Source organism: Eleutherodactylus coqui, chromosome 5 (genome assembly GCF_035609145.1).
Source record: "Eleutherodactylus coqui strain aEleCoq1 chromosome 5, aEleCoq1.hap1, whole genome shotgun sequence".
In the NCBI taxonomy this organism is placed as follows: domain Eukaryota; kingdom Metazoa; phylum Chordata; class Amphibia; order Anura; family Eleutherodactylidae; genus Eleutherodactylus; species Eleutherodactylus coqui.
This window is the reverse complement of record NC_089841.1, coordinates 267,486,614-267,513,351: the sequence shown is the minus strand read 5'-3', so window position 1 is coordinate 267,513,351 and position 26,738 is coordinate 267,486,614. Positions and strand designations below refer to the sequence as shown.

At 50.3% G+C, this 26,738-nt stretch overlaps 1 protein-coding gene across 1 annotated transcript in view; it reads left to right on the top strand.

The window, feature by feature from the left end:
* PRSS57 (serine protease 57) overlaps nucleotides 1-25,574 on the top strand; it is a 31,628-nt gene extending 6,054 nt beyond the window's left edge. The window contains exons 3-5 of the mRNA XM_066602058.1: nucleotides 15,624-15,768; nucleotides 15,855-16,115; nucleotides 25,225-25,574. Of these exons, the coding sequence (XP_066458155.1) occupies nucleotides 15,624-15,768; nucleotides 15,855-16,115; nucleotides 25,225-25,377 (559 nt within the window). The 3' untranslated portion in view covers nucleotides 25,378-25,574. The remainder of the gene's footprint in view (nucleotides 1-15,623; nucleotides 15,769-15,854; nucleotides 16,116-25,224) is intronic.
* Nucleotides 25,575-26,738: the final 1,164 nt, after the last annotated feature.

Sequence of the window (26,738 nt, the reverse complement as noted above, 5' to 3'; positions counted from 1 at the left end):
CTTTTATTAACTTTTTTGGGAGAAGGAAAAATTAAAATCAATTTCCCCTTACTACTTGGATTCTTTTTATATCATGAAGTGCATAGATACTGTGCTTTCCCAAAAATAAGACCCTGTATTATATTAATTTTTGCCCACAAAAAGGCGCAGGGTCTTATTTTTGGGGGGTGTTTTATACTCACATAGCAGGCGCACCTGGGTCCCTCCCGCTGGTTACTGGCGCTCAGACAGGCTTCTGTGTAGTCTCCAACACAGATAGAGCATCTTTTCTTTGTAATGAGGCTTGAATACCCCGCCTCTAGCAAGCAATTGCTCTGATTGGTTCACGATCACCGCCTTGGCCAATTAAAGCTGGTTTTGATTGGCTGAGACGGCGCTCCTGAACCAATCAGAGCAATTGCTTGCTGGAGGCGGGGTACTCAAGACCTGTTACCAGCAAGAGATGCTCCATTGGCATTGAGGAATGCATGTAAGCCTGCTGGAGGCCAGTGGGAGGGGCCCAGGTGGCACCTGCTAGGTGAGTATTGCTTTATTTTCATATAGTGTAGCTAGGGCTTATTTTCAGGCTAGGGCTTAAACCCCCCCCCCCCCTCCATTCCCGATCCTCTCCCAAAAATCAGGGTAGGGCTTGAATTATATCTTTTTTTCCCATTGACATAGCCATATGAGGCTTGTTTTTTGTGGGAAAGATTTTTTTTCTTGCACCACTTTGAGGTATTTTTGGAGCTTTTACAATTAATGGTGAACTGAGAAACAGCAGCAATTTATTCATTGTTTCTGTAGTTGTTTTTCTTGTCATATACAAGGAGGTTTAAGTAATGTATTATCCTTTCTCTGCAGTTACTGTGGCAGTAACAGATATCTATTCTTTTACATTATAAAAAAATTGTAATAAACATCATTTGTTATTTTATTGGGTTATTTTTGACATGTTTTTGGTTTTAGATTTACTTTATATATAAGCTTACATATTTTGGCCCACTCCAGGATTAGTAGCTGTAATGTTTTGATTGCTTCTACAATTATTAGCATTATTGCCAACAATGGAGGGTATTTTCACACATGCAGTTTTTTTTTTCATGTTTTTGATGCGGTTTTTGAAGCCAAAACCAGGGGAGCATCAGAAAAGGAGAGAAAGAATAGAAGATGGATAGAACGCCTCCTTGTTTTTTGGATCCACTTTTGGCTTTGGCTTCAAGAACTACATAAAAAACCCTGACCAGAACGTGCATGTGTGAGCGCACCCTAAAGCTGGCAGTACGGTAAATGTGTTAGGGATCGGCGATCTATTAGGGATCACTGCAGATATAATGGCCAGACTGCTCATCTGGCAATTCTGGACAATGTAGCCAACAAGGTCAGTTTTGCATTGAGTTTTCATACATGAAGCCGATTTTGGTGCTTATTATAGTGTGCAGTCTATAGAGATAATAAGTAATGGCAGATGAAGTACCTTATGGGCCCCGGGCTCTTCACACAGCATGGATCACCTGCTGTAACTATAGTGAGCAGCACCACTTTTATGTATCCAGCTCCGATGCCGCGGTCCTCTCTGGCATATATGGCATGAGAGTTTTGGAAGCATTGATAGGCTGCAGTAGTCATCACTTCGACCACGTAAACAAAGCCCGAAGGAAAGGATGGCAATGCCGAAGCAGCATGGGATTAAACATAGGAGTATAGCTTATTTTATAACATTTCAAACAGTCCATTTTTTTCCCCATAACTTGGCCAACCCCTTTAATGCTATTAATATTATATTGTCATTTACAACATTGAGGTCACTCAAATTATTTCAGATTTCCTGGATTTTTAAAAATGGCCCAAGGGGTAGAAATGGGGTAAATTATATCAAATAGTACAGTATTCACCTATTAGATGGCCAATTTTAGGCTGTGGGGGCAAACACAGCACTGGCCCATAAGTAGTAAGCTATCCGTAACCTGTTTACCTCTGCATTACATAAATGCAGAGCAACACTAATCTCAGTACATATTGTAACGCCACGGGGGTTAATGAATACGCCAAATGGTCACTTTTACTTCTCTGTTAGTTTATTCACTTAAAGTTCTAGCAGAACAGAAATGTCTGGGTCTCCAAAAAAAATTATAAAGTTTGCAAAAGTCCTGTCAATTTAATCCTCCGCAGTCCACAGGCGGAGCAATTAAATCCACAGCTGAGTGAAACAGTAATAAGACCTGTAGTTGTCCAGAGCGCAGCTGGTCTTTACATCGTAGTGTCTCCAGACCCGAGTCCTAGGGCCAGAGTTCCCCAGGTATCCTGCTGGACAATGTAGCTATTTGTCCACAGCGTCTCTCTGCTCACAACAGAAGTCAGGTTACAACTGAATCTGGTTCTCCCAGACACATACATCTCTCCTCTCTCTTCCACCTGTCTCTTTACATAGCTTGCTTGTTTAGGTGTAAGATCTGGCCTGGAGTAATATTGGACCGATCTACATCACAGAAGCTTACAACCTCTGTGACATATATCTTCCATTCCAGACCCCACCTCTCACCCTGTTACAATATATAAAACCTCAGAACCAAGCACATAACATAAAGACAGTCCCAAAACAAAGCTTATAGCATAATTACGGCACCAGAACCAAGCTTATAACCTTGATCTCTTGCTTCATTCCCTTACTGAAGTTTATGCTGCCTGCCCTAGCCTCGGCTAAGTCTGTTTTCATACCCTCAGGTACCGGCGCCTTGGGCTTGTGTAGTATTAGCTGCCACATAACAGACTACTTTTGCAAGCAATGGCCTGGTGAGCAAGACTAGGTCCTAATTGGAGGGGTAAAGAGTGAATACCAGGGTACCCCATGAGCTGCTTCTAGATTTAGCCCAAAACTAAATCAGAGTGTCGCAAAGTGAATCTGTATTAGTTCTTTAAACTCACAGTAGATCATGACTAGGGTATTCAGAGTCGTTGCCTACTGTGACCTACCTCCCTTTTCCCCAATACCTTAAAAAACAACGCAACACCAAAAGTTGGATTAAATTATGGCCACAGCAGCCACATTTATTTAAACATAACATAAACATAAATAACCGTTTTAACCAAAGATAACCCTGGGAGGGATCCCATGGAGCTCTACCACCTGACTGTCGCCTCACCAGAAAAACGGGAAATAGTTGTGCCTGTCACCCGTCGCATTTCGGACTCAGGCAACACTATTTCCCTACCAACTGCCCCCGCTGCGAGTCGACAGACTCGGGGGCCCGCCACTCACTCGCCTCAGGTCGCCTCATCCTGACCCCGAGGACGGCTAGCTATAACCTGGCTAACCCCTCCCATAACCACTGCAAGGCACCGCCCTGCGCCCCCCCCGAGGCGACAGTCCTAACCAAACAATTCATGGAGAGGGACGGGAAGCTATCCAGCTCCCTGCTACCCCCCCCCCTACTACCCCGTTTAGCTGACTCCAAGGGACCCCTCCACAGCCAGCACTGCTTGACCCCCTTAAGCCTGCGCAGCCCGCCACACCCACAACGCTCGCTCAATCCCTTCTTGAATCCCTTCCATCCATAAATCTATCCCTATTTCATTAAGATGGACCCCATCCGACCTCCAATAATTTCCCGTGCCCGCCTCCAAATCAACATGCCGCACGGCCAAACCCCCACGCTGTCCTACAAAACGAGAAACCTCCCTGTTCAACTTGATCCTTGCCTTATTCAGCCCTTTAAATGATCTCACACCTCTCCACACTTTCCTAGGGACTATCTCCGACCACACAATCTTTAATTCCGGGTATGACAACATCAACCTAAGGATGTCATACCGGATATCCCTCGACAAATCTCTAAACGGCCTCTGCCCCAAGTCGTTACCCCCAGCGTGCAAGACAAGTATGTCTGGCACTCTGTCCAATTCTATCCCTTTCTCAACTTCCTCTATCACCCTACCCCAAAGCATTCCCCTAATCCCAATCCATCTAACTAATGCCTCACTTCTGGCAAACCTCAACTGTCTCCCACTAGGCCTAACCCTTGCCCGCTCAGCCCCCAAAAAAACAAAAGAATGGCCTAAAATCCACACTAAAGCCTGACGACAACCTGAAAGAAAAACAGACAAAATAAATGAACAGAATATTTATTTATTTATTTTTTATATCTATATAAAATATATGTATATATGAATATATACAACCATACACCGATCCACAGATATATACATGTATATACCTATATACGTTAACCTACATATACCTACATGCATTTGTCTATAACAGTTGTGGCCGCACATACGACCTAAAACGAGCTGAACCCCAACGCCCTATCCTTCTCACCGCCTCTTCAGCCATACCCTGAACCGTGGCCTCGGTCGCCGCCCCCACCCTAAAGGAATGGGACCCAAACTGCGAGCTATCAAAACCCGCCGCCTCCAGCGTTCTCTTAAAAACCACCGTAAACTGGAAACGCGACAAAAAAAATGGATTATACCTACCTGATAATCAGGTTTCCAGGAGTCTCCACGACAGCACCAATTGAGATTGCCTCCTCCTGATAGGACAGGAACACACTGAGAGGTTAAAAGCTCCCCCCCTTCCCCACTTTCCTCAGTGGATTCTAACGAATTGCCGGGGTAGGAGCTCAACTTAAATTTTTTCCCTTAACCGGGGTTTTAATAAAATTATATTATATATATGTTTTTTTATATTATATTATATAGTTTCTTTTCTATCAATTTAGGGGGGGGAAGGTACGGGTGCTGTCGTGGAGACTCCTGGAAACCTGATTATCAGGTAGGTATAATCCATTTTTTCCCCAGTCGTCTCCACGACAGCACCAATTGAGACGTACCAACTAAAGTTTCCCTAGGGTGGGATTGCTGCCGAGAGGACTTTGCGGCCGAAGGCCATGTCCTCGTCCTGCTGCACTTTTACCCCATAGTGTTTAACAAACGTGTGGGGTTTCTTCCAGACTGCGGCTTTGCATATCTGCTCGACCGAAGCTGAGCTATGTTCGGCCCATGAGGATGCAACTGCCCTTGTAGAATGGGCTTTAAGAGCTAAACGGATTTCCTTCCTGAGGGCCTTATAGGACTCTATGATGGCCAGGCGGATCCACCTGGCTATGGAGTTTTTTGCCGCTTTGTTCCCTTTATTTGGGCCACTGAACTGGATGAACAAGTTGTCGTCCCGTCTCCAGTGGCTTGTCGCCTCTATGTAGCCTAGGACTGCTCTCCTAACGTCCAGGCAGCTTAGGGTTTTTTCTTCCTCGTTTTTAGGTTTACTAAAAATGAGGGGATTATTATCTCTTGGGACCTATGAAAATGTGGTACTACTTTTGGCATAAACGCCGGGTCCGTTTTAAATACTAATTTGGTGTCCGAGATTTTCAGGAACGGGTGGCGAATGGACAAGGCCTGCAGCTCGCTAACCCGTCTTGCGGAGGTGATGGCTACTAAGAAAATGGTCTTGATAGTAAGCATTTTTATGGGTAGTGCTTCGATCGGCTCGAATGGTATCATTGTCATGGCCCTTAGGGCCCAATTAAGGTTCCAGTCTGGAAAAAGATTTATGGGCCTAGGCCGTAATCTAGTTGCTGCTGCTAGGAACCTGTTGACCCATCTGTTGTCTGCGAACTTTGTGTCACATATGGCGCTAAGGGCTGCGACCTGGACCTTCAGGGTGCTTGGAGAGAGGCCCATCTCTAGGCCCTCCTGCAAGAACTCTAAGATTAGAGGGATGTCCGGGATAGAATCCCCCGCGATCCCTTCCCTGTCTCCATGAGGAAAACCTTCTCCAAACTTTCTGTTAGATAAGGTGGGTCGTCTTTTTTCTGCTGGACATTAACGTTTCTACTACTCTCTCTGAGAATCCCTTCTCTTTTAGTGAGGATTCCCCAAGAGCCATGCTGTTAAGTGGAGCTTGTCTAGGCTCGGATGGTTCAGTGGCCCCTGCGATAGAAGATCTGTCCAGGTAGGGAAGATGACTGGGTCCTGGACGCTCAATGTTGCTACAAGACCGAACCAGCTTCTTTTGGGCCAGAAAGGGGGTCACCAGGATTAGTGTGCACACCTAGGTTCTGAAATGTTGTAAGACTCTGGGGATCAACGGTATAGGAGGACAGGCGTTCACCAGCCCCTCTCGCAAGTCTTGGCCTAGGGCGTCTACTGCTGTCGGACGATCTCCTGGCCGGAGGGAGAAGAAATTGCTTACTTTGGCATTTTCCCTGGTTGCGAACAGGTCCAATTGTGGGGTCCCCCACTGGTTGATCAGGATTCTGAATGCTTTCAGGGAGGGAGACCATTCTCCTGGGTCTATTTGCCTCCTGCTGAGAAAGCCCGCTTTTTGGTTTAGCGTCCCCTTCAAATGGGTTGCCGTGATCAAGAGGATCCGGCCCTCTGCCCAGTGGAAAATTTTCTGCGCGAAGTTTTGCAGAGCGGGAGATCTTGTGCCCCCTTGGTGTCATATATGGGCGACCGCGGTGATATTGTCTGACAGTATCTTTATATGCTGGTCCCGTAGCGAGTTCCCTAACTGCTGCAGGACCCGCCATACGGCCTGTAGTTCCCTGTAATTTGAGGACTGTTCTTTTGTCCTTTGAGGCCATGGGCCCTGAAAGAACTGGTTCCCCACATGCACTCCCCATCCCCAGGCGCTTACATCCGTTGTGATGTGAGTGGCTGGGTTTTGTAGCCAATGAACCCCTCTCCGCAGGTTCTCTGGGGATGTCCACCAACGCAGGCATGCTTTCACCGCGCTTGGGATGTACATTCTTGTCCCTAGAGAGGACTGCCTTTTGTCCCACGTGGATAGGACTGAGGCTTGCAGGGCTCTGGTGTGAGCCTGGGCCCATGCCACTCCTGGAATGCATGACGTCAAGCTTCCCAGGAGAGACATGGTTTCCCGAATTGTGCATATTCGTCTCCGTAAAAAGGTTTTGATTTTTTGTATTTTCTCCTCGGGTAGGCAGGAGCATTGCGATTCTGAGTCGAGCGTTATACCCAGAAACGTTTTTTGCTTGTCAGGATCTAGGCTGGATTTTTCCCAGTTTATGATCCATCCTAAGGATTGGAGAAGTTCTAGCACTATCCTCAGGTGTTTCGTTAGGAGTTCTCTGGACTCTGCTATTATTAAAATATCGTCCAGGTAGGGTACTATTAGGACCGACTTCTTCCTCAGGTAGGCGGCTACCTCTGCCATAATTTTGGTGAAGATTCTGGGTGCTGAGGAGATCCCGAAGGGCAGGCATCTGAATTGATGGTGCTCTATTCCTTTGCCCATATCCACTGCGAACCTTAGGTATTTCTGGGACCCCTCGTGGATCGGTACGTGGACATAAGCATCCTTTAAATCGATGGATGCCATGTAGGCTCCTTTGGGAATCAACTTTATCGTTGAGTAGATGGATTCCATTTTGAATTTTCTGTATCTGATGCAGGTGTTCAGAGGTTTCAGGTTCACTATTATCTGCTGTTTCCCACAGGGTTTCCTTACTAGGAAGAGCCTGGAATAATGTCCCTGGGTTTCCTCGTACGGGGGATATTGCATTTAGTTGTTGCAGGTCCCCAACGCTTTGCCTTAGTAGGTGTAACTGTTGTTTGGAGCCTCCCGTGATAATGAATTTTCCTCTTGGGGAGGGACACCAGCTTTATCCGGTATCCCTGCTGTAAGATCTTTGGGATCCATGGGCCTTTGAAAATCGCGGCCCTTTGATCCACAAAGCTCCCCAGCCTTGCCCCTACGGGGATGGCGTCAGGGTCTCTGCTTTGGCTCCCCCTGGTGGGGGTTAAAGAGGATGTTCCTTCCTCTGCCCCACTTGGGGTAACTCCAGCGGCCTGTCTTGCCCTTGCCTTGGAAGGCCTCTGGCTGTTGCACTGGGGCCCGGAAGAAGGTCTTCCCTCTCTGTGGCTTTTCTTCCGGGAATCCCTTCTTTTTGTCGGCCGCCTTCTCTAGAATCTTGTCAAGGTCCGGTCCGAACAAAAACTGGCCGTAGAACGGGAGAATGCATAGCTTATTTTTTGAGGCTAGGTCGCCTGACCACGATTTCAGCCATAACACTCTTCTGGCTGAGTTAGACCGGGCTGTAGCTTTCGCTGCGAGTTTGACAGCTTCGGCCGCGGCGTCCGCTAGGAAATTTGTTGCCATACGCAGGATCGGAAGGGAATTTAGGATCTGTACCCTCGGCGTCTTATTGGTTAGGTGTAGCTCCAGCTGTTCTAGCCATACCCCCAGAGTTCGCGCCACACAAGTGGCTGCGATCCCTGGCCTGTTTGCCGCTGCCTCCCATGATTTCTTTAGAAGGCCCTCAGCTTTGCGATCCATGGGATCTTTTAACTGTGCGGCGTCCTCAAAGGGCAGGCTCGTTTTCCTGGCTACTTTGGCCACTGGGACGTCTACCTTAGGTACCTCCTCCCAGCTTGCGCAAACTTCCTCCTCGAATGGGTACCTTCTTTTTATCCCTCTAGTGGAGAAGGAGCCTGCGTCTGGTTTCCTCCACTCTTTTTGGATTATTTTGGTGATATTCTTGTGGACAGGGAAGGTATGCTTGCGCCTCTCCCCTAGTCCCCCAAATATCTCATCTTGTAGGGTACGTGGTTCTCTGGGCTCTTTCATTTTTAGTGTAGCCCTGACTGACTTAATCAATTCCATTAAGTCGTCCTGATGGAATAAGTATTTTTTGTAGTCCTCCTAATCTGAGGACTCCTCGGCCGCCTGTTCCTCTTGCTCCGACCCGATAGAACTCTCGGAGTCGGAAGGCTCGTCAGGAACATACGCCCTTTTCTGGCGTTTCGCTGGCGGCGCCAGCTGTGACGTTAGGGCTGATCTAACCTCTTCTTTCACCAGCTTCCTAACGTCCTCCCGATTCCTCTTTAACTAGCCTAGCTACGCATGCCTTGCATAGAGGCCTCTGGTACGTAGCTGGCAGTTTTATCCCGCATTCCACGCATTTTCTGAGTTTTGTTCTGGGGCGGGATGTCTTTTTTATCCCCCTGACAAACAAAGCATTTCTGCGGGTAAATATGCAATTTTTCCATACACAATACACTGGATTTTTGCATTGTATTTCTTGCCGCATTGGCTACTTACGGCCGCTGAGGCTGAGGTTTCAGCTGTCTCTGGGGCTGGAGCACTCATTACTATACCGGTGCTGCAGACACCTTGCGACCTGTAGTGCTGGTCTGTTCTGGCTTCTCTCAGGTTCCTATCTTTTTAAATTTTCGCGCTCCTGCGCTAAGCCTCGCCCCCTCCGCTCCTGATGCAGACGTGATGACGTCATCGCGCTGGACACGTGACGCGGCGCCCCGCCCCCCGCCGTCGAAGGGCTTCCTGGAGCACCGCGCTGTAACTTCTGCAGGGAGGACAAGGGGGACTGAGGCTCCCGCTTTGTACCCCCCATGGACCGCCGCGGGAGGAACCTGGCCCGGGGTTTATTACCCCATGTGGCGTCCCGGGAGTCGTCTGGCTTGGAAGGGAGGACAGGCTGACCCACTGCCCTCCGATCCGCCTGTAAGTAATCCTGGCTGGCTTCTCCACCAGCTCCTCTCAGAGATCCTGGCTCCTGGCAGGACAGGAAGACACTGAGGAAAGTGGGGAAGGGGGGGAGCTTTTAACCTCTCAGTGTGTTCCTGTCCTATCAGGAGGAGGCAATCTCAATTGGTGCTGTCGTGGAGACGACTGGGGAAATTGCCCGTCCCTATGTCGCAACAATTGGCCTCTCACCTCCCCTGAAACTTGACTATAGTTTCTAAAAGATCTAACTGGGCACATGACAGCCCCGGAGACCTTTCCCAAACGAACCAATTGACCCCTCCCCTCCTGATCCGCCTTCGACCGCCGCACAAAAATTTCTAGTCTCTCCTCCACCAACCTCACGTCCTCCATCTGCAATCCTCCCCCCGCTGTCCTGCTAGGTGAGACTAATTCTCCCAGCCTAAATGCCCTAAAAAACCCCGGAGAAAAAGACGCTTTAAACAATAAACGTTCAAAATTATCCCTGCAAACCATATCTATCGCCCCCCCCCCCCCCCCCCCAGCCTTTCTAGGATACCAAAAGACACTGGTCTTCTCGTATCCGCCCGCCCCTTACCTCTCCTTAAACCTTTTAATGCCTGCTTTACGAGAAATTTTTTGGTCACGTCAGCTACCCCTTTTAATTTACACCCAAACGCTACCCCGGCCATGAACCTATTGACCCGGCCAACTGACCAACCTTCCCTGGAACTCCTTCCTAACCAACTTAACAAAATCCCTACCCTATCATCTGTCGAGCTAGCCCCTCCACACTGGTCCACCCAATCCTCCCACTCCTTCCACACAGCGCCATACGCCGCTCTCGTCCCCCGAGCCAGTGACTGTGCAATCAGTTCCCCCACTGCTCGCTTACCACGCTCCAGAGCTGTTGAGGGCACTTCCTCCCCGTCTTCTCCGCTCCTGGCACCAGTGCCCGGAACTGCTCCCACTGAAAGCGAGAGAGAGCATCCGCAATTGAATTATGGACTCCTGGTACGTGTACGGCTATTACCCAGATGTTCAGGGCCAACGCTTCAAGTACCAAATGCCGCAACAAATTCACAACTGGGGGAGACGAAGCCGTCATGTTATTGATGACCTGCACCACCCCCAAATTGTCGCAGTGAAACCTCACCTTTCGATCCCGAAAGTGAGCACCCCAAAGCGCAACTGCTACGACTATTGGAAAGAGCTCCAATAGCACCAAATTCCGTACCAGACCCTTTCGCTTCCACTGCTCCGGCCATTCACCCACGCACCACCTGCCCTGAAAATAGGCCCCAAAACCTGGCCCCCCTGCCGCATCTGTGAATAGCTCCCAGTCCGCGTTCTCGCTGACCTCAGCCATCATCACGGACCTGCCGTTGTAACGCTTTAGGAAAGCGTTTCATACCGCCAGGTCAGCCTTGTGTCCCGCTCCCAACCTCACAAAGTGGTGGGGAGCGCGCACACCTGCCGTAGCTGCCGCCATTCGCCTGCAAAAAACCCTGCCCATTGGCATTATCCTGCAAGCAAAGTTCAGCTTGCCCAATAATGACTGCAAACGCCACAGTGTGATTTTCTTGGCCGTGCGCGCAAACCCCACCTCCTCCTGCAAATCCCGTAACTTGTTTTCCGGTAGTCGGCACTCCATTGCCTCTGTATCAATGGAGATGCCCAAAAAACTAAGGCAAGTAGTGGGCCCTTCAGTTTTTTCGGGAGCCAGCGGCACCCCAAACAGCTCCGTCACTCACTGCACCATGCCCAACAGGGTCGCGCAAAGCGGCGACCCCCCAGGACCAACGCACAAGAAGTCATCCAGATAATGGATGACCGACTGTACTACAGCGGTATCCCTCACCACCCATTCAAGAAACATACTAAAGGCCTCGAAGTATGCGCATGAGATGGAACATCCCATAGGCAAACAACGATCAGCGAAAAACTTTCCCTCCCAAAAACACCCAAGTAACCTGATGCTCTCAGGCGCCACTGGCAACAGGCGAAAAGCCGATTCGATATCGACCTTTGCCAACAACGCCCCCTTTCCGTATTTTTTAACCCACCGAACGGCAGCATCGAATGAAGTATAAACTACCGAACAAAGGTCAGGGTCAATACCATCATTTACCGACGCCCCCTTCGGGTAGGACAAGTGATGAATTAACCGAAATTTGTTCGGTTCTTTCTTCGGAACCACGCCGAGTGGTGACACCACTAAATCCGGCACCGGTGGTTCGGAGAAGGGGCCGGCCATACGTCCTAGACTAACTTCCTTCCTGAGTTTTTCAGACACCACTGAAGGGTACTCCCGCGCCGAACGTTAATTCCTAACCGAAAAGGGGACCCTGTGGGCCGGAGGCAGGATAACAAAACCTTCTTTAAAACCTTTTAACAATAAATCCGCCTTTTCCCTATCCGGATATTTATTTAGAAAGGGCGTCATCTCTGCCACCCTCACTGGGGTCATCCCTTTTTGGAACACCCCCTGTTCCTCTACCCCAAGCTTTTTTGAAGCATTTTGCTGCTCCATGCGATCCTGTGCTACAGTGGGAACATGCATGCTTAAATTTGCATGTCGCCCCGAATTTACATTGGCCTTCATTGAACTGCCAACAGAAACCGGGTCTATTCCCTCCTGCCTGCCCCCCTTGTCCCGTTCCAGAAGTGGAGGCCGAGCCTGAAGACCCGGCACCTCCCTGAAAGGGGTGCCCAAAACGTGAAGGGGCCATAACCCTCAGCCACAGGCCAATATCTTTTTGGTTCCACCGAATTGAGGGGCGAACCGCCTTCCGTTGCCTGAACTGCTCGTCATATCGCAGCCAGGTCTGTCCCCCATAGACCCGATAGGCTTCGCCGATCGAGTCTAAGTAACAAAAAAGGCCGGAACAATTTTCTGGCGCTTTCTCCCCAATCACGCTTGCCAGAATGGCAAACGCCTGGAGCCAGTTGGTAAACGTCTGCGGAATCAGACGCCACCTCCGTTTCTCCTCCTCCTCCTTCTTAAGCTCTGTTCTCTTCCCCTTGTCGAGATTAAACTTCTCCAAGGGGAGGAGGGAGAATATTTCGACATATTCATCCCTCCATATTTTTTCCCAGACTTCTTTCTCAGATGGGCCCCCAGGGGCCCCTCGAAGCAAACGTACACCTCCCCTCTCACCCTATCGTCCAATCTAACCCCATCCCCCTCCTTCTCTGTCTGCACCGCTACCGTCACTGCATGAGTGGCACCCGCACCCCCGCCTACGCCCTGTCTCCTTTCCCCCGCCTGCGACCCTACATCCGTGCTCCATGCTGAAACCACTGAAGGGGAGGGCTGCTCTATTGCTGCCCACGCCGCCTGTTCTACCCCAGTCCCTCCAGCCGAGCTCCCACTCGGGCTGCTCGCAATGCTGGATGACGCTCTGAACGGCGAAATATCCGCCACCACCGGCGGCACAGCCTGCCCTGCCCCCTCTCCCCCCTGACGCATAAGCAACCCGCACAACACACCAAGCAGCGCCCCCATATCGCCCCCGCCCGGAGCACCAACTATTGCTGCGCCACCGCCTGTCAGCGCCCCTGTGCTAACACCCCCGCACGCTACCTGGCTAAATGCATCTGACAAAACCGACATGGATCTCTCACCTGGCTGCGAGGGGGCTGTGTACCCACCAGCCGCTGCTCCAACGTCCTGCCGATCCCTTTCGCCGTCCTCTGCGTCGTCGCTCCTCTCTGCTGCTCATCCTCCTCCTGGTTGAAGCCACTCCTCCTGGGTCTCAGCCGCTCTTCTTGGCGCCGATACGCGCCTGGCCGCCTCCGTGGTGCTGGGGCACTGCCTGCTGCCCCCATCTTCAGCCTCTCTTCTGTCAGGCCTGTTGCTGCGCCGGGGGTGCGCCCCGACCGGTATATGTCCGGGTGCACATCCCCCCGCTCCCTGCCTGCTCTCAGTCGCCGCCGCCATTCTCCTCCCAGCCGCACTCTCCTGCAGCTGGTCCTCGGCTCCCGCACCGTAGCGCCGCCGAGCGGGCACCCCCCCCCCCCGGCCTCCTTTCCCTGCCAGTAGGGGTTGCCAGAGGAGCAGCGCGTGGTGGGGCGGGGGAGGGGCTCCACACGCGGCGCTGCCGGGCAGGAGCCTGCTCCGGGCTCTGTCTAGCTGGTGCTCGTGCCCTCCGCGGTCTTCTCCCTCCCTCCTTAGTCACAGGTGACGTCGCCGCTGCAGCCGGGGCTGCAACCGCGTCTTCAGGGGGGACTTTCATCTTTCTTATCAGCCAGGTCAGGCCCCTCTCCTCCGCCGCCGCCCGGATTCTTCCCAGTATGGCCTCCATCTTCTCTCCCGGTAAGTGGACTTCGGGAATGCGGTCTTCAGGCTCTTCTGATCTTCGCCCCGCTTCCCTGTCTCTTCTCCGCGCCGATTCTTCTCTTCACCTCTTCTGTCTTCTCTTGCTTCCTGCTTCTTGTACCGACTCCTGGTCTTCACTATATGCCTTTTCTTCCTGGTCTTCACTCTTGGTCTGGTCGCTGCGTGTCTTCCCGCTCCTCACACTTCCACGGCTGTGCTCCAACTGCTAATTTGCTTTGAAAACTGACTCCTCCCCCCACCTTCCTTGCCGCTCTTTTTACTCCCCCACTAACCCCCCCTTTCTCTACCCAGAGTTCTCTTCTTTCCTTAACCCTTTCACTCCCAGTTAACCCTGTCATGTCTGCCTCCCGCCTACAACTTTCAGTTTTCCGGCTCCGGCGAATCTTATGGAAGCTTGGGACTGAGGACAGTGACCACAAGCCAGGAGACAGACGTTTTGCATTTCTTCATTTTGGCCAAAGTTTAAGAAAAGGCCCATAACACTCAGGTGGAGGTGTAGTTCCCCAGAGTTGGGTACTACCACACTTCTGTAGTGCTCAAAGGATTTGAATTAGGTTTCTTGTCAGATGTTATAAATTTGGAGTTTTCATGTTATTGGGCTGTTTTGGGGTGTTGTTCCATGTTGCACTGTAGGATGTTAGCTGGCAATGTTCTCCAGCCCCGAGTGAATACAGGCTCAGAAAGGAAAAGAGGGATTGTGGTTTGTAGACTAGAATCCCCTTTACAGCTGGGGCTAGTGTGACAATATAAAAGGAGGAGTGAGCAGATCTTATTGAGTCTAGTCCAGTGCATCTAAAAACAGGAAAAACATCTAAAGTGTAAGTACTAAAGGGCAAGAACTGGATAGCTGGGAGCATCAGAGAAAAAAGGAGAACTAAATAGCAAAGAGAAGCTAAGAAGAGGAAGAAAACAGTCATAGGCACAGCCAGGGAGATGAGCTGGAAGGAAAAGCAAAGCATAGTTTCTTGTGAAATGTAGTTTCTTGTACCAATTCCCCTGAGGAAAATACAGAAGTGATTAATGCCTGGAAATGTAACTTCATTTCAAAGTCATCTTATGTGATCTGTATGAAGCACGTCAATCTGAACTCTAATCTGCTCTTGGGAAATAAATCTGCTTTTGGTTTATCTTACAACCTAGCTCCTGAAGTCCCTTTCCACCAACTTATTACTTGCACTGAGGTACCCCACTACGTACTCCAGGGTTACCCCTTTATATTAATTTCCTCACTTTTTGTAATTAATATTTTGTCTGGAACGGGTGCCTACCTGTATATGGACTGGCGTTGCGACAAAACAGGTTCCCCTACCCAACTTCACGGGAAGCGCCCATCATCCCACCCTGCCTGACTCCGCAGGGAGCACGAAATAAGAACAGCCAAATTTACCACTGTGTGCAACTGCACCAGACCGCATTTTACAATCAGAGAGGAGCAGCAGTGCCACCTTGACTACCACCTTCTTCCCTGCTGCTCCCCCTTCTTGGCCTGGTCTGGGTCGCTACAGAGGTACAACATAACAAGGAAGTAGTGAGAAAGACCAGGGGGCTAATGTGAATATAACGTTAGTATGCTCTGGAGGAGTAGGGTTTGCTCCATTGACTGAGGGGTGGGACCAGCAGGTGTGTTGGGGGCGGGATCGGCGGACTGGCTGCCTTACCTGCCATACTATATATCGCTGACATATATATACAATTACCCTTTGGTCTAATTCAGGGGTCTGCACAGATTCAGTGCGTGGAATTTAAATCAGCATAGGAGTCTGCGTCTTGCAGTCGTAAACAGGGCAGCATTACATCTGTCTACATGAGGCCTAAATCTGTGTTCTGTTTTGGCAGGCGTGTGGATGTGGTTCGGGTGGTACTTGGGGCTCATGACTTGAGCAACCCAGACAGCTTTGTGCAGGTGTTGACTATCCAAGAATCCTTCACACACCCTGAGTACAACCCCACAACCTTTCAGAATGATCTAAACCTCCTAAAGGTAAGACCTCTCTTTCCTTGACATGTTTTTATTTATTTCCGTACTTTTACTTTTTCCCTTCATATTTCCTTCTTTTAACCTCACAGCTAAACCGCTCGGCTAATATAACTCCCTCTGTAAGAAATATCCGCCTTCCTCGCAACGACTCAGATGTAAATCCTGGTTCTTCTTGCTCAGTGGCTGGCTGGGGTCAAGTGACTGATTTCGGAACCTTGCCCAGAGCTCTAATGGAAACAGATGCAAATGTGATCAGCCGTGAAGCTTGTAATCAGCTTTGGAGACCGAACTTCTTTGATAGCATGCTGTGTGCTGCGAGTCCGGGACCACGAAACAAAGGCTTCTGCTCTGTGAGTCGAGGAGTGCTAATCCTTTATTAATATTACCCAAAGTTAACCTATTTAAAGTAAAGCTGCTGCTGTAGAACCACTCTGTGGAATATCCATTAGCAGACTACAAGTTACTGTTAATGGAAGCCTGTGGTATATCAATGAGCCGCAGATGACTGCTAGCACAGATGAGCACGTGTTGGCCGACTACTGGTGATTGGTGTGCATATAAGTGTATACAGTCACCCCAAAACGTATCGCTCCAGGAACAATAGTCATTTACTGAATGTAGGCAGCGGCCGCCCGTCCGTTCACTTCTATTCACTGGCAGTCGTTCAAATAAGATCTTCTGCCTGTTTACAATGAGTAAGAAGTTGCTCACTAGTCGCTTTCAGGAAGCCGAAACAATGCGACTAGTGATAACTCAGGGATTTCTCTCTCAATACCCACAGCTATCGCTGAAAATTGCTTATTTGCAATTGCCTTGATGTAGTCGATGAAGCCCATGTAATTATTCTTTTGGTATTCTCAAGCTTTTTCCATTGTCGCAGGTTTGCAATATGGTCGCGGGTGCCGCGTCCTCACGGGAATCTTGCCTGCGCATAAGGGAATGCGGCTTCGACTACTCAATGCAAACTGTGTATTAGTTTGAATTACTAGTCTACAACACTACATGCGGTGCTGACTGGCCAGTACTGACCGATCACATCTGCATGTAGTCTCTTACGTTAATGATGCATCAGGTAGCAAAAAAGCTGTGCGGCTATCTTTGTTTTGTTCAGGACCACTTTATGGCTGCACACATGGAATATTTGCAATGCAAAGGTGAACCACCAAATTTTGCTGCAAAATCCACACAATTAGGGCAAAAACACGAGTGTGGTTCTCTCCCCTTATACGGCCGTTATACAGCTGTATAAGAGGAGAAAATGAAACCACTGATTTCAAAAGGAGTTCAGTGGTTTCGCTTTCACTGCTGGGATTCCTCAGCTGTGAATACTATGGTTGAGAAAAGATCAGACATGCCCCATCTGCAGCCTAGGAGACAGCAGGGTAGAATTTGGGCCTTGTCACGGGCTCTACTGTCTCCCACCTGGAGGGTAACCGGTGACACGTCCAAGGGGCCATGTGCAGGTTATTAAACAGGGGAACCCAACGATGGATTACCTTAGTCCTTTATGTCACGTGTGACGCCATCGTTCCATCCTCTGCGGTGAATCCAGTTGTTGGTAATAAAGAGTCCACACGGAGGGAGTTAACTTTCTGAGCCAAACTGGGAATGGTCGGTGAGACTCATTTACTTGTTACAACTTGCAAATACACGTCAGCGGGAAAATACAGTGCAAACTTCAAAATGGTTTGACAGGGAGGGTTCATGGGTGAACAGGAGAAACCACAGTCTTTATCTGTGTGTCCTGGTTCCAGCAACATGCTCTCTTCTCTTACACTCTTTACCAGTCAACACTCACATTTGGAAAAAGGGGTGCGCTGCATGGCGGCTCCTCATTCTCTCACTCTTAGCATTGAAGGGGTACAGTAAGCCCAGGGCAGACTGTGGACTTCCTTTGGCCGCTTCCATTCTGGGCCACACAGGCTGAAGGTGCCTGTGTGGTCCTCTTGCAGAACTCCTCAAAACAGACTCCTCTCTTGCAAGCCCAGAATGGAACCCCCTACTCATGCTCCTTGCATCCACATACATTTCACAAGGTCACATGACAAATAAGCAGATACATTTTCTAGACAGTCAGCTCACATACCAGATAGTTAGCTCTTTCAGTGCTGCAGCTATGCAATACACATCATTCATGCAACACAGAAGACTGGGGGGAACTTACCGTCTAAACCCGCTCCCCATTAAACAAAAGACCAATACAAGTATATGCTGGCTTGTTGTGGGTTGGCCACAGCCTTTATTTAACTGTATAAAATTTTAACCAGTAATCCTTTCTCTTCTCTCCTTCCATGCCAAATACTAAATGTCCAATTTTAACCGAAAATTAACTGTAAAAAACGAGGCGTAAGAAGGCCCATAACGGCCTGACAAGCCCTTCCATTCCTACCACCCATACCATGGCCTACCACCCATACTGTCCAATCCGATACTGCAAATAAAGTAAGAAAGAAAAACACCGGAACACAAATTGCAACATATTTACAACTTTTCATAAAACTCTCAGATCCGGTCGAACTTATGACCGGTACGCATCCGATCTCCAACAACCCACTTTTTTAACTCCCTCAATACCCATACCGCACGTAAAAGCCGACGTCGCTGCTCCGATCCTAAAAGAGTGAGACCCGAATTCCATTGGATTGAGGCCTAACTTGTTTAGGCTAGCACGCATAACTGCCGTAAATTGGAATTTCGTTAGAGGGAGGCCCGACGCGTGTCTCAAAAACGTGCCCGTCCCGCAATGCCGCACCAAAAATTCTTTTATAAGTGAAACCGGGCACCACTTTGTCCCCAATTTTTCTATCCTGATCCAGTCTCCCATCCCGTATACATCCGTTTTTGATCTTCTAATACAAATCTTAATACAGTCTCCGTCAGCTACCATGTCTGCGAAAAGAAGGCCGCCGGGTCTTGCTTTACACGCCGACACTAACTCCCCTATTTGCAATGCTGCGAAAAAGGCAAGTGAAAAGGCCACGCAGAAAAGCTTCGTTTCGGAGCCCTCCGTGCAGACTGTTTCTAGCACGTCGAGTATAGCATTTAATAATTCGAAAGTAATCGGTCGCCTGCTGTCCTTGGTCGCCTTATCCTTCTTCCACCCTTTGATAATTTGCCCGAAAACGAAATCCTTAGTCACGTCTCTTGAGCCGTGCAATCGTAACAAAAAGGCTATAGCCGACAGCTGTTTTTTCACCGCGTCTGCCGACGCCCCTTTTTTCCGCATCGCCGACAGGGTATCTAATGTTACCGCCCTCGCCCTCTCTTCCGCTGGAAAAGTTCCTCCCGCTGCCGCTAACCAGTCCCTCCATACGTTGCTATAACGTTTCCATGTGGCACTAGTTACTGACGCCTTTACGAGAGCTAAAAGCTCTCCTCTATCGTCTCCCACAAGAAAGCAGGGCAACATACCCCCTCGACATCCGCTGTTGGGTGCAGCTCCGTGAAATTCGACATCTGAAAATGAGAAAGAGCGCCAGCCGTAACATTCAAATATCCTGGGACATATCGCGCTTTAAACTTAACGTTGTGCTGTAAACATCGTAAGATCAAGTGGCGTAATGCTGCCAGCACCAACGTCGACGAAGACGATTGTTTGTTGACCGCCTGTACTACCGTTTGATTGTCAGACCAAAAACAAATATTACTGTTGGCCAGCATGGGACCCCATATTTCCATAGCCACCATTAATGGGAAAATCTCCAATAATGCCGTGTTCTTTATCCATTGTCTTTTTACCCATGTTCCAGGCCATGCGGCACAACACCACTGGTTACCAAAGATCACTCCAAATCCATATGAGCCAGCTGCGTCCGATACCAAACCGATCTCCTCATTTTGCCTTTCTTTATCCAGACATATAACCTGTCCGTTGAATGAACTAAGAAAAACTTTCCAGATGTGCAGGTCCAACCTCATCCCTTTCGTCACTCTGATGAAATGATGAGGTTCCCGTGCCCCTCTCGTCGCTAGTGACAACCGACGGGAAAACGCACGCCCCATACGGATGACCCTGCACGCGAAGTTAAGTAAACCTAACAAAACTTGTAGTTGATGCAGTGTGACCTTTCGCGAACTGTCGATCAACTCCACAACTTGCCGCAAACGCGCAACCTTGTCGTCAGGCAAGTGGAAAATCATTTCCTCTGTGTCAATTTCTATTCCTAAAAAACCTAACCGCGACGCGGGTCCCACCGTTTTTTCGTCCGATAGTGGAACCCCAGCTTTCTGCATTAGCGCTCGAAAAGACGAAAGTAGGAACTCACAGACCGTCGAATTCGCCTGTCCAACAAACAAAAAATCATCTAGATAGTGCAAAACCGATGAGATGCCCGTCTCAACTCTTAAGATCCACTCCAAAAAGGAGCTGAAAACTTCTAAATAAAAACACGAGATGGAGCAACCCATCGGTAGGCACATATCTACAAAAAACTGACCCTCGATGCTGCACCCCAGCAGATGAAAATACTGCGAATGCACTGGCAACAGCCGGAAAGCCGATTCGATATCGGCTTTCGCTAACCAAGCGCCTCTGCCCGCCTGTCTAACCAGTTCAACCGCGCAATCGAACGACGCGTATGACACCGCAGCTTGCTCTTTCGATATGCCGTCATTGACTGATTCACCCGACGGATAGGATAAGTGATGGATAAGCCTGAACTTGCCCGTTTCATTCTTCGGTACTAATCCCACAGCGGAAACCCGCAAGTTCCCAAATGGTGGCTCCTGGAAGGGGCCTGCCATTCGTCCCAATTCCACCTCCTTGAGCAACTTCTCCATCACTAACTCTTTATTATCTCGCTCGGATTTTAAATTGTGACAGAAAGACACCGAGGAAGACGGGGAATGTGGAATAAAGAAGCCTTCGGCCAAACCTGCTCTAAGCAGGTTTGCTTCCGGTCTCCGGGGGTACCTGTCGAGCCATGGCTCCAGGTACCGGACGTTCACTGGCGTTCGCTCCTGCGCAGGGAACCCCAGGTGTCGCCGATGCTAGTTGGCGCCGGAAACGCAGCGCTACGTGCGAGCCTCCGCAGATTGAACATTCGTGCCAAAATTTGCACGAGGCATAAAAATGCCAGTGGCCCTCGTTAAAGGCCCAGCATGAACCGGAGGGCTTTGGGGCCACAGGGGCCTGCTGTCCACTGGCGCCTGTGGCCGTCCCTTGAAAAAATGGTTTTGTCGGTTTCTGCGCCAATATCAGCTGGATCCACACGTCCGTCGCTTTCGACGCCCAGCTAATGTTTTTGGAACCCAAAATCCTGCGACGAAAATCCTCGTCGTATCTCCACCAGGCCGATCCACCATACAGTTTATATGCACTGTGGATCGTATTGATGTAAACGAGTAACTCCGGGCCCTTGTGCGGATGCTGTTTGCATACCACGTGTGCCAAAATCAGGAATGCCTGAAGCCAATTCCCGAAAGTTTTTGCTACCTTAGGTTTCTTATCGCCTCCACGCTCCGCGAAACGTTCCTTATCGACTGACACGTGCTCGACGGATAGTAGAGACCATACATCCACATAACATCCGCTTGTTATTTTACCCAACACCTCATCCTCCAGACCCGCGTCCAACGGGGCCACGCCACAAAACAGCGAGTCTGCTAGTTCCAGAGCCTCATTCGCTCCTGCCCCCGAAGGCAGGCACCTTTGTCCTTGTAGCGGACCACCAACCTCGAGCGAGCCCGAACTCCCCGGTTGAGTATAGGACACTAGTAGTCCTTTATCCTTATCATAACATGCTCCTGCCCCCGAAGGCAGGCACCTTTGTCCTTGTAGCGGACCACCAACCTCGGGCGAGCCCAAACTCCCCGGTTGAGTATAACCGTCCACCAGGGCTCTAAGAGCCGCCATAAGATCATCCTTCTGGCTAGCGCCGGGCATATTATCCCAAACTCTGTCATATTGCACAGACTCACCCGCCTCGTTGACCTCCGGCATAGCCAAGGGAAAATTGGGGGCGGGCAGTGACGATTGGCCGTAGACTCCTCATGCCGTGTGTCGTTCCGTGTGACCATCTTGGGTGACACCCCGGCATCTCGGACTCCTCGGTCTCGCAGCCCCGTAGGCTGAAACCACGGCATTAGGTCTGCTCCTACTGGCTCCTTCTCTAATATCTGCGGAAGAAGCCGGTGAATGTGAAAAGAGGTGCCTTGAAAACAGAGTCTCCGACCCTCGGCTGCTCTGCCTGGCACTACGCGACACCGCTTCTGCCCGACCGCTCGCTGCGAGGCCTCGCGGGACATTGCTCCTCCTACTCTCCCCTCTTGCCGCTGGGGATGATGAGCTGCTACGCTCCTCTCGCTGGCTATCAGTGTGCCTCCATTCCGCTGCTGCTTGCCGCCTAAACCTAGCCTGAGCATAATCTCTATGGCGTACATTGCGATCGCGCCGTGTGCTGAGGTGTGCTGCGCGATTATCTAGTGGGGCCCTCACTACACTGCTGCTAGCTGACTCACTGTCCTCCCTGCGCCTTGCAGTAGCCCCCCCCCCCGGGGTGCCTTGGGCCCCCCCGCGCTATGGCGCGAAAATTCGCTGCTCCGCCGCCCTGTCTGCATGGCCCCCCTTTTCACCCCTTGCCTGCTGCTGTCCCCGACTCCTTCGCCCTTTATTTTGACATAACTTGCTCGTTTCCCTCCCACCCCGCCCGCTGTCCCCCCCGCTGCTGTCTTCCCACGAGGAGGGAGATGCACATTGCGGCATCTCTCTCCTAACGGCCGCCGCAGATCCGCGGCCGGATCTACTTTCGCTGTGCATATCCCTACGCGCGCCTGCCGCTCCACGAGGGGAGCGCTCCGGGACCTCGCTCCTCGTTCTGCCGTCAGCTGCGGGAATACCTCCCCCCGCGTCGGACTTACCCGACCTGGACCCCGCTGGACCTCCACAGGTTGGTGCCGCACTCCCAGCTACCTCTGTCTCATCGACACACGTGCGACCTGCCGGCTCCGCTTCCTCCCTGCCGCGCTGCGACCGCGCGGCGCCGCTCCTCACTGGTCGTTCCGTCCTGGGACTGCCGGTATGTCCGCCTCTCTTCGCCACCGGGCTGGGGCTCAGACGTGCTGGTGGGTTCCTTCTCCGGGTCGGTCTTCCGCAGGGCTCTCCACTGCTGGGCAAATCTGGCTGGCTGCTACCTGCCCCGGCTTCCACCGCTGTCGTCCCTGATAGGTCTTCAGCCATCTTCACGAGCCAGCTAGTGCCGTGGGTGGCCACCACGTCCTTGATCTTCTGCATAAGCTCCTCCATTCTTCAATTCTTCTGGGTCCGTCTTCACTCTTCTTTTCCACGGTCCAGACTGATCCTCCTCTTCCTTCTTCTTCCCCTCACTTAATTAACCCCTCCCCTACCCCCTGGTCGCTTCCTCTCTTCTTAGCTCCTCCCCCCCCCCCAGTACTCAGCATCATCACTAGTACGTTTTGCTGCTATCTAGACATTGACATTACATAGACAAATGCATGGATACAGGCATGGAGGGCCCCATACCCATATCTTCCCCGCATGTACTGAATACATTGTCCGCAGAAGATCTGGCGGCACATGTCTTTTTCCAAACTCCTGCGCACTGGCACGGAGTTTGAACTGCTGGCGAGGTAGAAGAAATCTCCCTTGTTCAAGCACAGCTGCGCTTCGTGCTGCCGAGTGTAGTTGTGCCTGCAGCAGTGTATTTTCGCCCTCAGATGCGAATTTTTGCACCTGGAGATTATCTGTTGGTTCACTGCAGATTTAATATGAATATACATTAAAGGTTTTTTTTCAGTGAAATACTATTGATAACCTATCAGAATAGGTCATCAATAGTTGATCAGCCGGGGTCCGTCGCTCGGCACCCTGGGCGATCAGCTGAGCGGGTGCATGCTGTCAGCGCTGCAATAACACAGATGTCGGAGTGGAAGCCTCCACGCCTACCTCCTTATAGTGGCCGGCACTTGTAATTGCAGGCACGACCCCCATTGAAATCAATGAGAACTGTGCCTGTGGCCACTATATAGAGGTTAGCGCTGAGGCTTCCCCTCCAAATACACAGAGGTCGGCGCAGAGGCTTTTGCTCCAACCTCTGTGTATTTGCGGCGCTGACAGCATGCGCCAGCACAGCTAATCGGTGGGAGTCCCAAGCGACAGACCCCAGACAAGCAACTATTGACCTATCCTGAAGATCAGTCATCAATAGTATTTCACTGGAAAACCCCATTAAGGATATCTTCACATGGAAGATTTTGGCATCTATTTGATGTAGAATCCAGGTGGAATCTGCATTATTAAAGGGGTTGTCCCGCGAAACAAAGTGGGGTTATACACTTCCGTATGGCCATATTAATGCACTTTGTAATATACATCGTGCATTAAATATGAGCCATACAGAAGTTATTCACTTACCTGCTCCGTTGCTAGCGTCCTCGTCTCCATGGTTCCGTCTAAATTCGCCGGCAGCTTGCTTTTTTAGACGCGCTTGCGCAGTCCGGTCTTCTCCATTCAGCACGAGCCGCTTCAGTGTGCTCCCCGCTACAGCTCTTCTGCGCATGCGCAGACGAGCTGTCACTGCTCGGGAGCGCGCTGGAGCGGCCATTCTGTACCTTCCTCTGTTAGAGGAAGGTGCAGAGCTGCCGAGCTGCCGGAGAAGCCGCCCAGCTGTCCTGCCGTCCAGCTAAGTGATGGGCCGGGGGGGGCTGTCGCTGCGCCGGGGGGGGCTGCCGCTGCGATGGGGGGGCTGTCGCTGCGATGGGGGGGCTGTCGCTAGGCCGGGGGGGGCTGCCGCTGCGATGGGGGGGCTGTCGCTAGGCCGGGGGGGGGGGGGGCTGCCGCTGCGATGGGGGGGCTGCCGCCAGGCCGGGGGGGGGCTGCCGCCAGGCCGGGGGTGATGTTCACTGACAGGTGAAGGCCCCGGAGCCCAGCGCTGGGCTCCGGGGCCTTCACCTGGGCTGAGGGTCTAGCGCTGGGGAGCCGGGAGCGTAGCGATGGGGAGCCGGGGGCTAGCGCCGGTTACCTGCTGCCTGGCGGGGCGTCTGGTCGGCGGCTGCGAGGCGTCTGGTCGGCGGCTGCGGAGCGTCTGGTCGGCGGCTGCGGAGCGTCTGGTCGGCGGCTGCGGGGCGTCCGGTTGCCATGGAGACACAGCTGGCAGCATCTCGGGAGCGCGCACGTCGGGCTGCAGCGAGCGACGGGGAAAGAGCCGGCGGCCATCTTGGGGAAACTTTTATAAGTTACTGAAACGCTGGAACGGTAAGTACGAACCAGCTAGAAAAGTAATTTACAGGGGTAATTAGTAATGTATGTTTAATTAGGGGGACTGGGCAAAAAAAAAAAAATCACTGCTTCCTCGAGACATCTCCTTTAACTGTTTTATTCAAGTATGATTCTTTGTTCATACCCAAACCTCTCACCATTATATTCTAGTCTTGATGTGCTACATATGTGCTTGGCAGTAGAAGAGTGAAGTCTTACATCTAAGATATACTTTTTCTTCCCAGGGTGATTCTGGTGGCCCCCTTGTGTGCAGGATGCGAGTTGAAGGAGTCGTGTCATTTTCTGGGCTCTTCTGTGGAGACCCTAGAACCCCGGATGTGTACACTCGAGTGTCAGCCTTTCTGCCTTGGATTCAGAGTGTTATTAACACTCTGTGAAAGAAGTTGACGGCCTGTTTGTGTTTGTTTCTCATATAATTACTTTGGTATATGAGGCGTGTGGATTATAGTAGAACAAGAAAGTATTTGGCAGATTATCATAACCTGTTTGCCACACTGAATATGCTTTAGATCAGTCCTTTGTAACCGCTGTTCTGTCATATTACTTTAGCAATGCATTTTTGAAAACTACTTAAATAAAGGGGACTTCCAAAATAAATGTTTGTTAAGAATTGCACCCCACGGCTTAAAATAATAAATTAACTAATACCTCTCCCTGCTCTCTGCTGTCGGTATCTCCAGTTTCACTTATGACATGTTGCTTACAGGCTTCAGCAGCCTGCGTACAGAACGTCACAGGCTGCTGCAGCCAACCACAGAGCCCAGCACTTGTTCACTGAGCTCTGTCATTGGCTGCAGAAGCCTGTAAAAAAGAAGTCACAGGTGAGATCTGGAGCTGCCAATGGGGGACTTATTTTCTACCATGTGCGTCCTCTTTTTAACATAAAAATATATCTCAGACAACCTTTTAATATTAAGCGTATACACACCTTGATTAGGAATTTCCTTTCATGCTCATCTTATAAGACGCTAGACGCCTGTGTTGAAACTATTAATTCACTTATTAATAAAACATCATGCAGATGCAGAGTTAGATGGTCTCTTAAGGCTCTTTTACACGCAACGATTATCACTCAAAAGCCATCTTTTGAGCAATAATCGTTGCTTGTAAATGTGTGCCCATCGTGCACTTACCGTGTACTGTTCGTCCATCGCTGACTTCAGGTCAGCATGAAATCCATGGTCCCTGATAAGAGGGATGTGCAGCGCTGATAACATTCTTTAACAGCTGTCCCACTGGAGAACAATAGCGATGTATTTAGAGAACAGACCACCCGCTGTTCTCTAAATACATGCACATAAAGTACTAAAGAGCTGATTAACCCATTAGTACCTATGCAAAAAAAATTGCTCAAAACTGTCAGTTTCTGAGCGATCATCTGTGTGTGTAAATGCACCTTTAGACCCACCAGAGGAAATAATTCTACCATTGTAACGAATTGTAACAAAGTGTCTTAGTAGCGGTCCTGGCGCGACTAATTCACTATCTTTTTTTTGTGCCAGGGAGGGGGCATTCAAAGTTTTACAAGTACACAGCATTTTCCAAGTAGAGTACAAGTACATAAAGTACAGGTAAACTGTTGTACATTAATGGTTTTACAGCGATACATTAAACACTAAGGGCTCGTACCCACTGGCGATAGTTTTGTGCAATGCGAGAGTGAGTGAAAAGCTTGATTATAAAACCAATGATTTTCAATGGTTTTATTCAGATTTGCGATGTCTTCACTTAGGGCTCA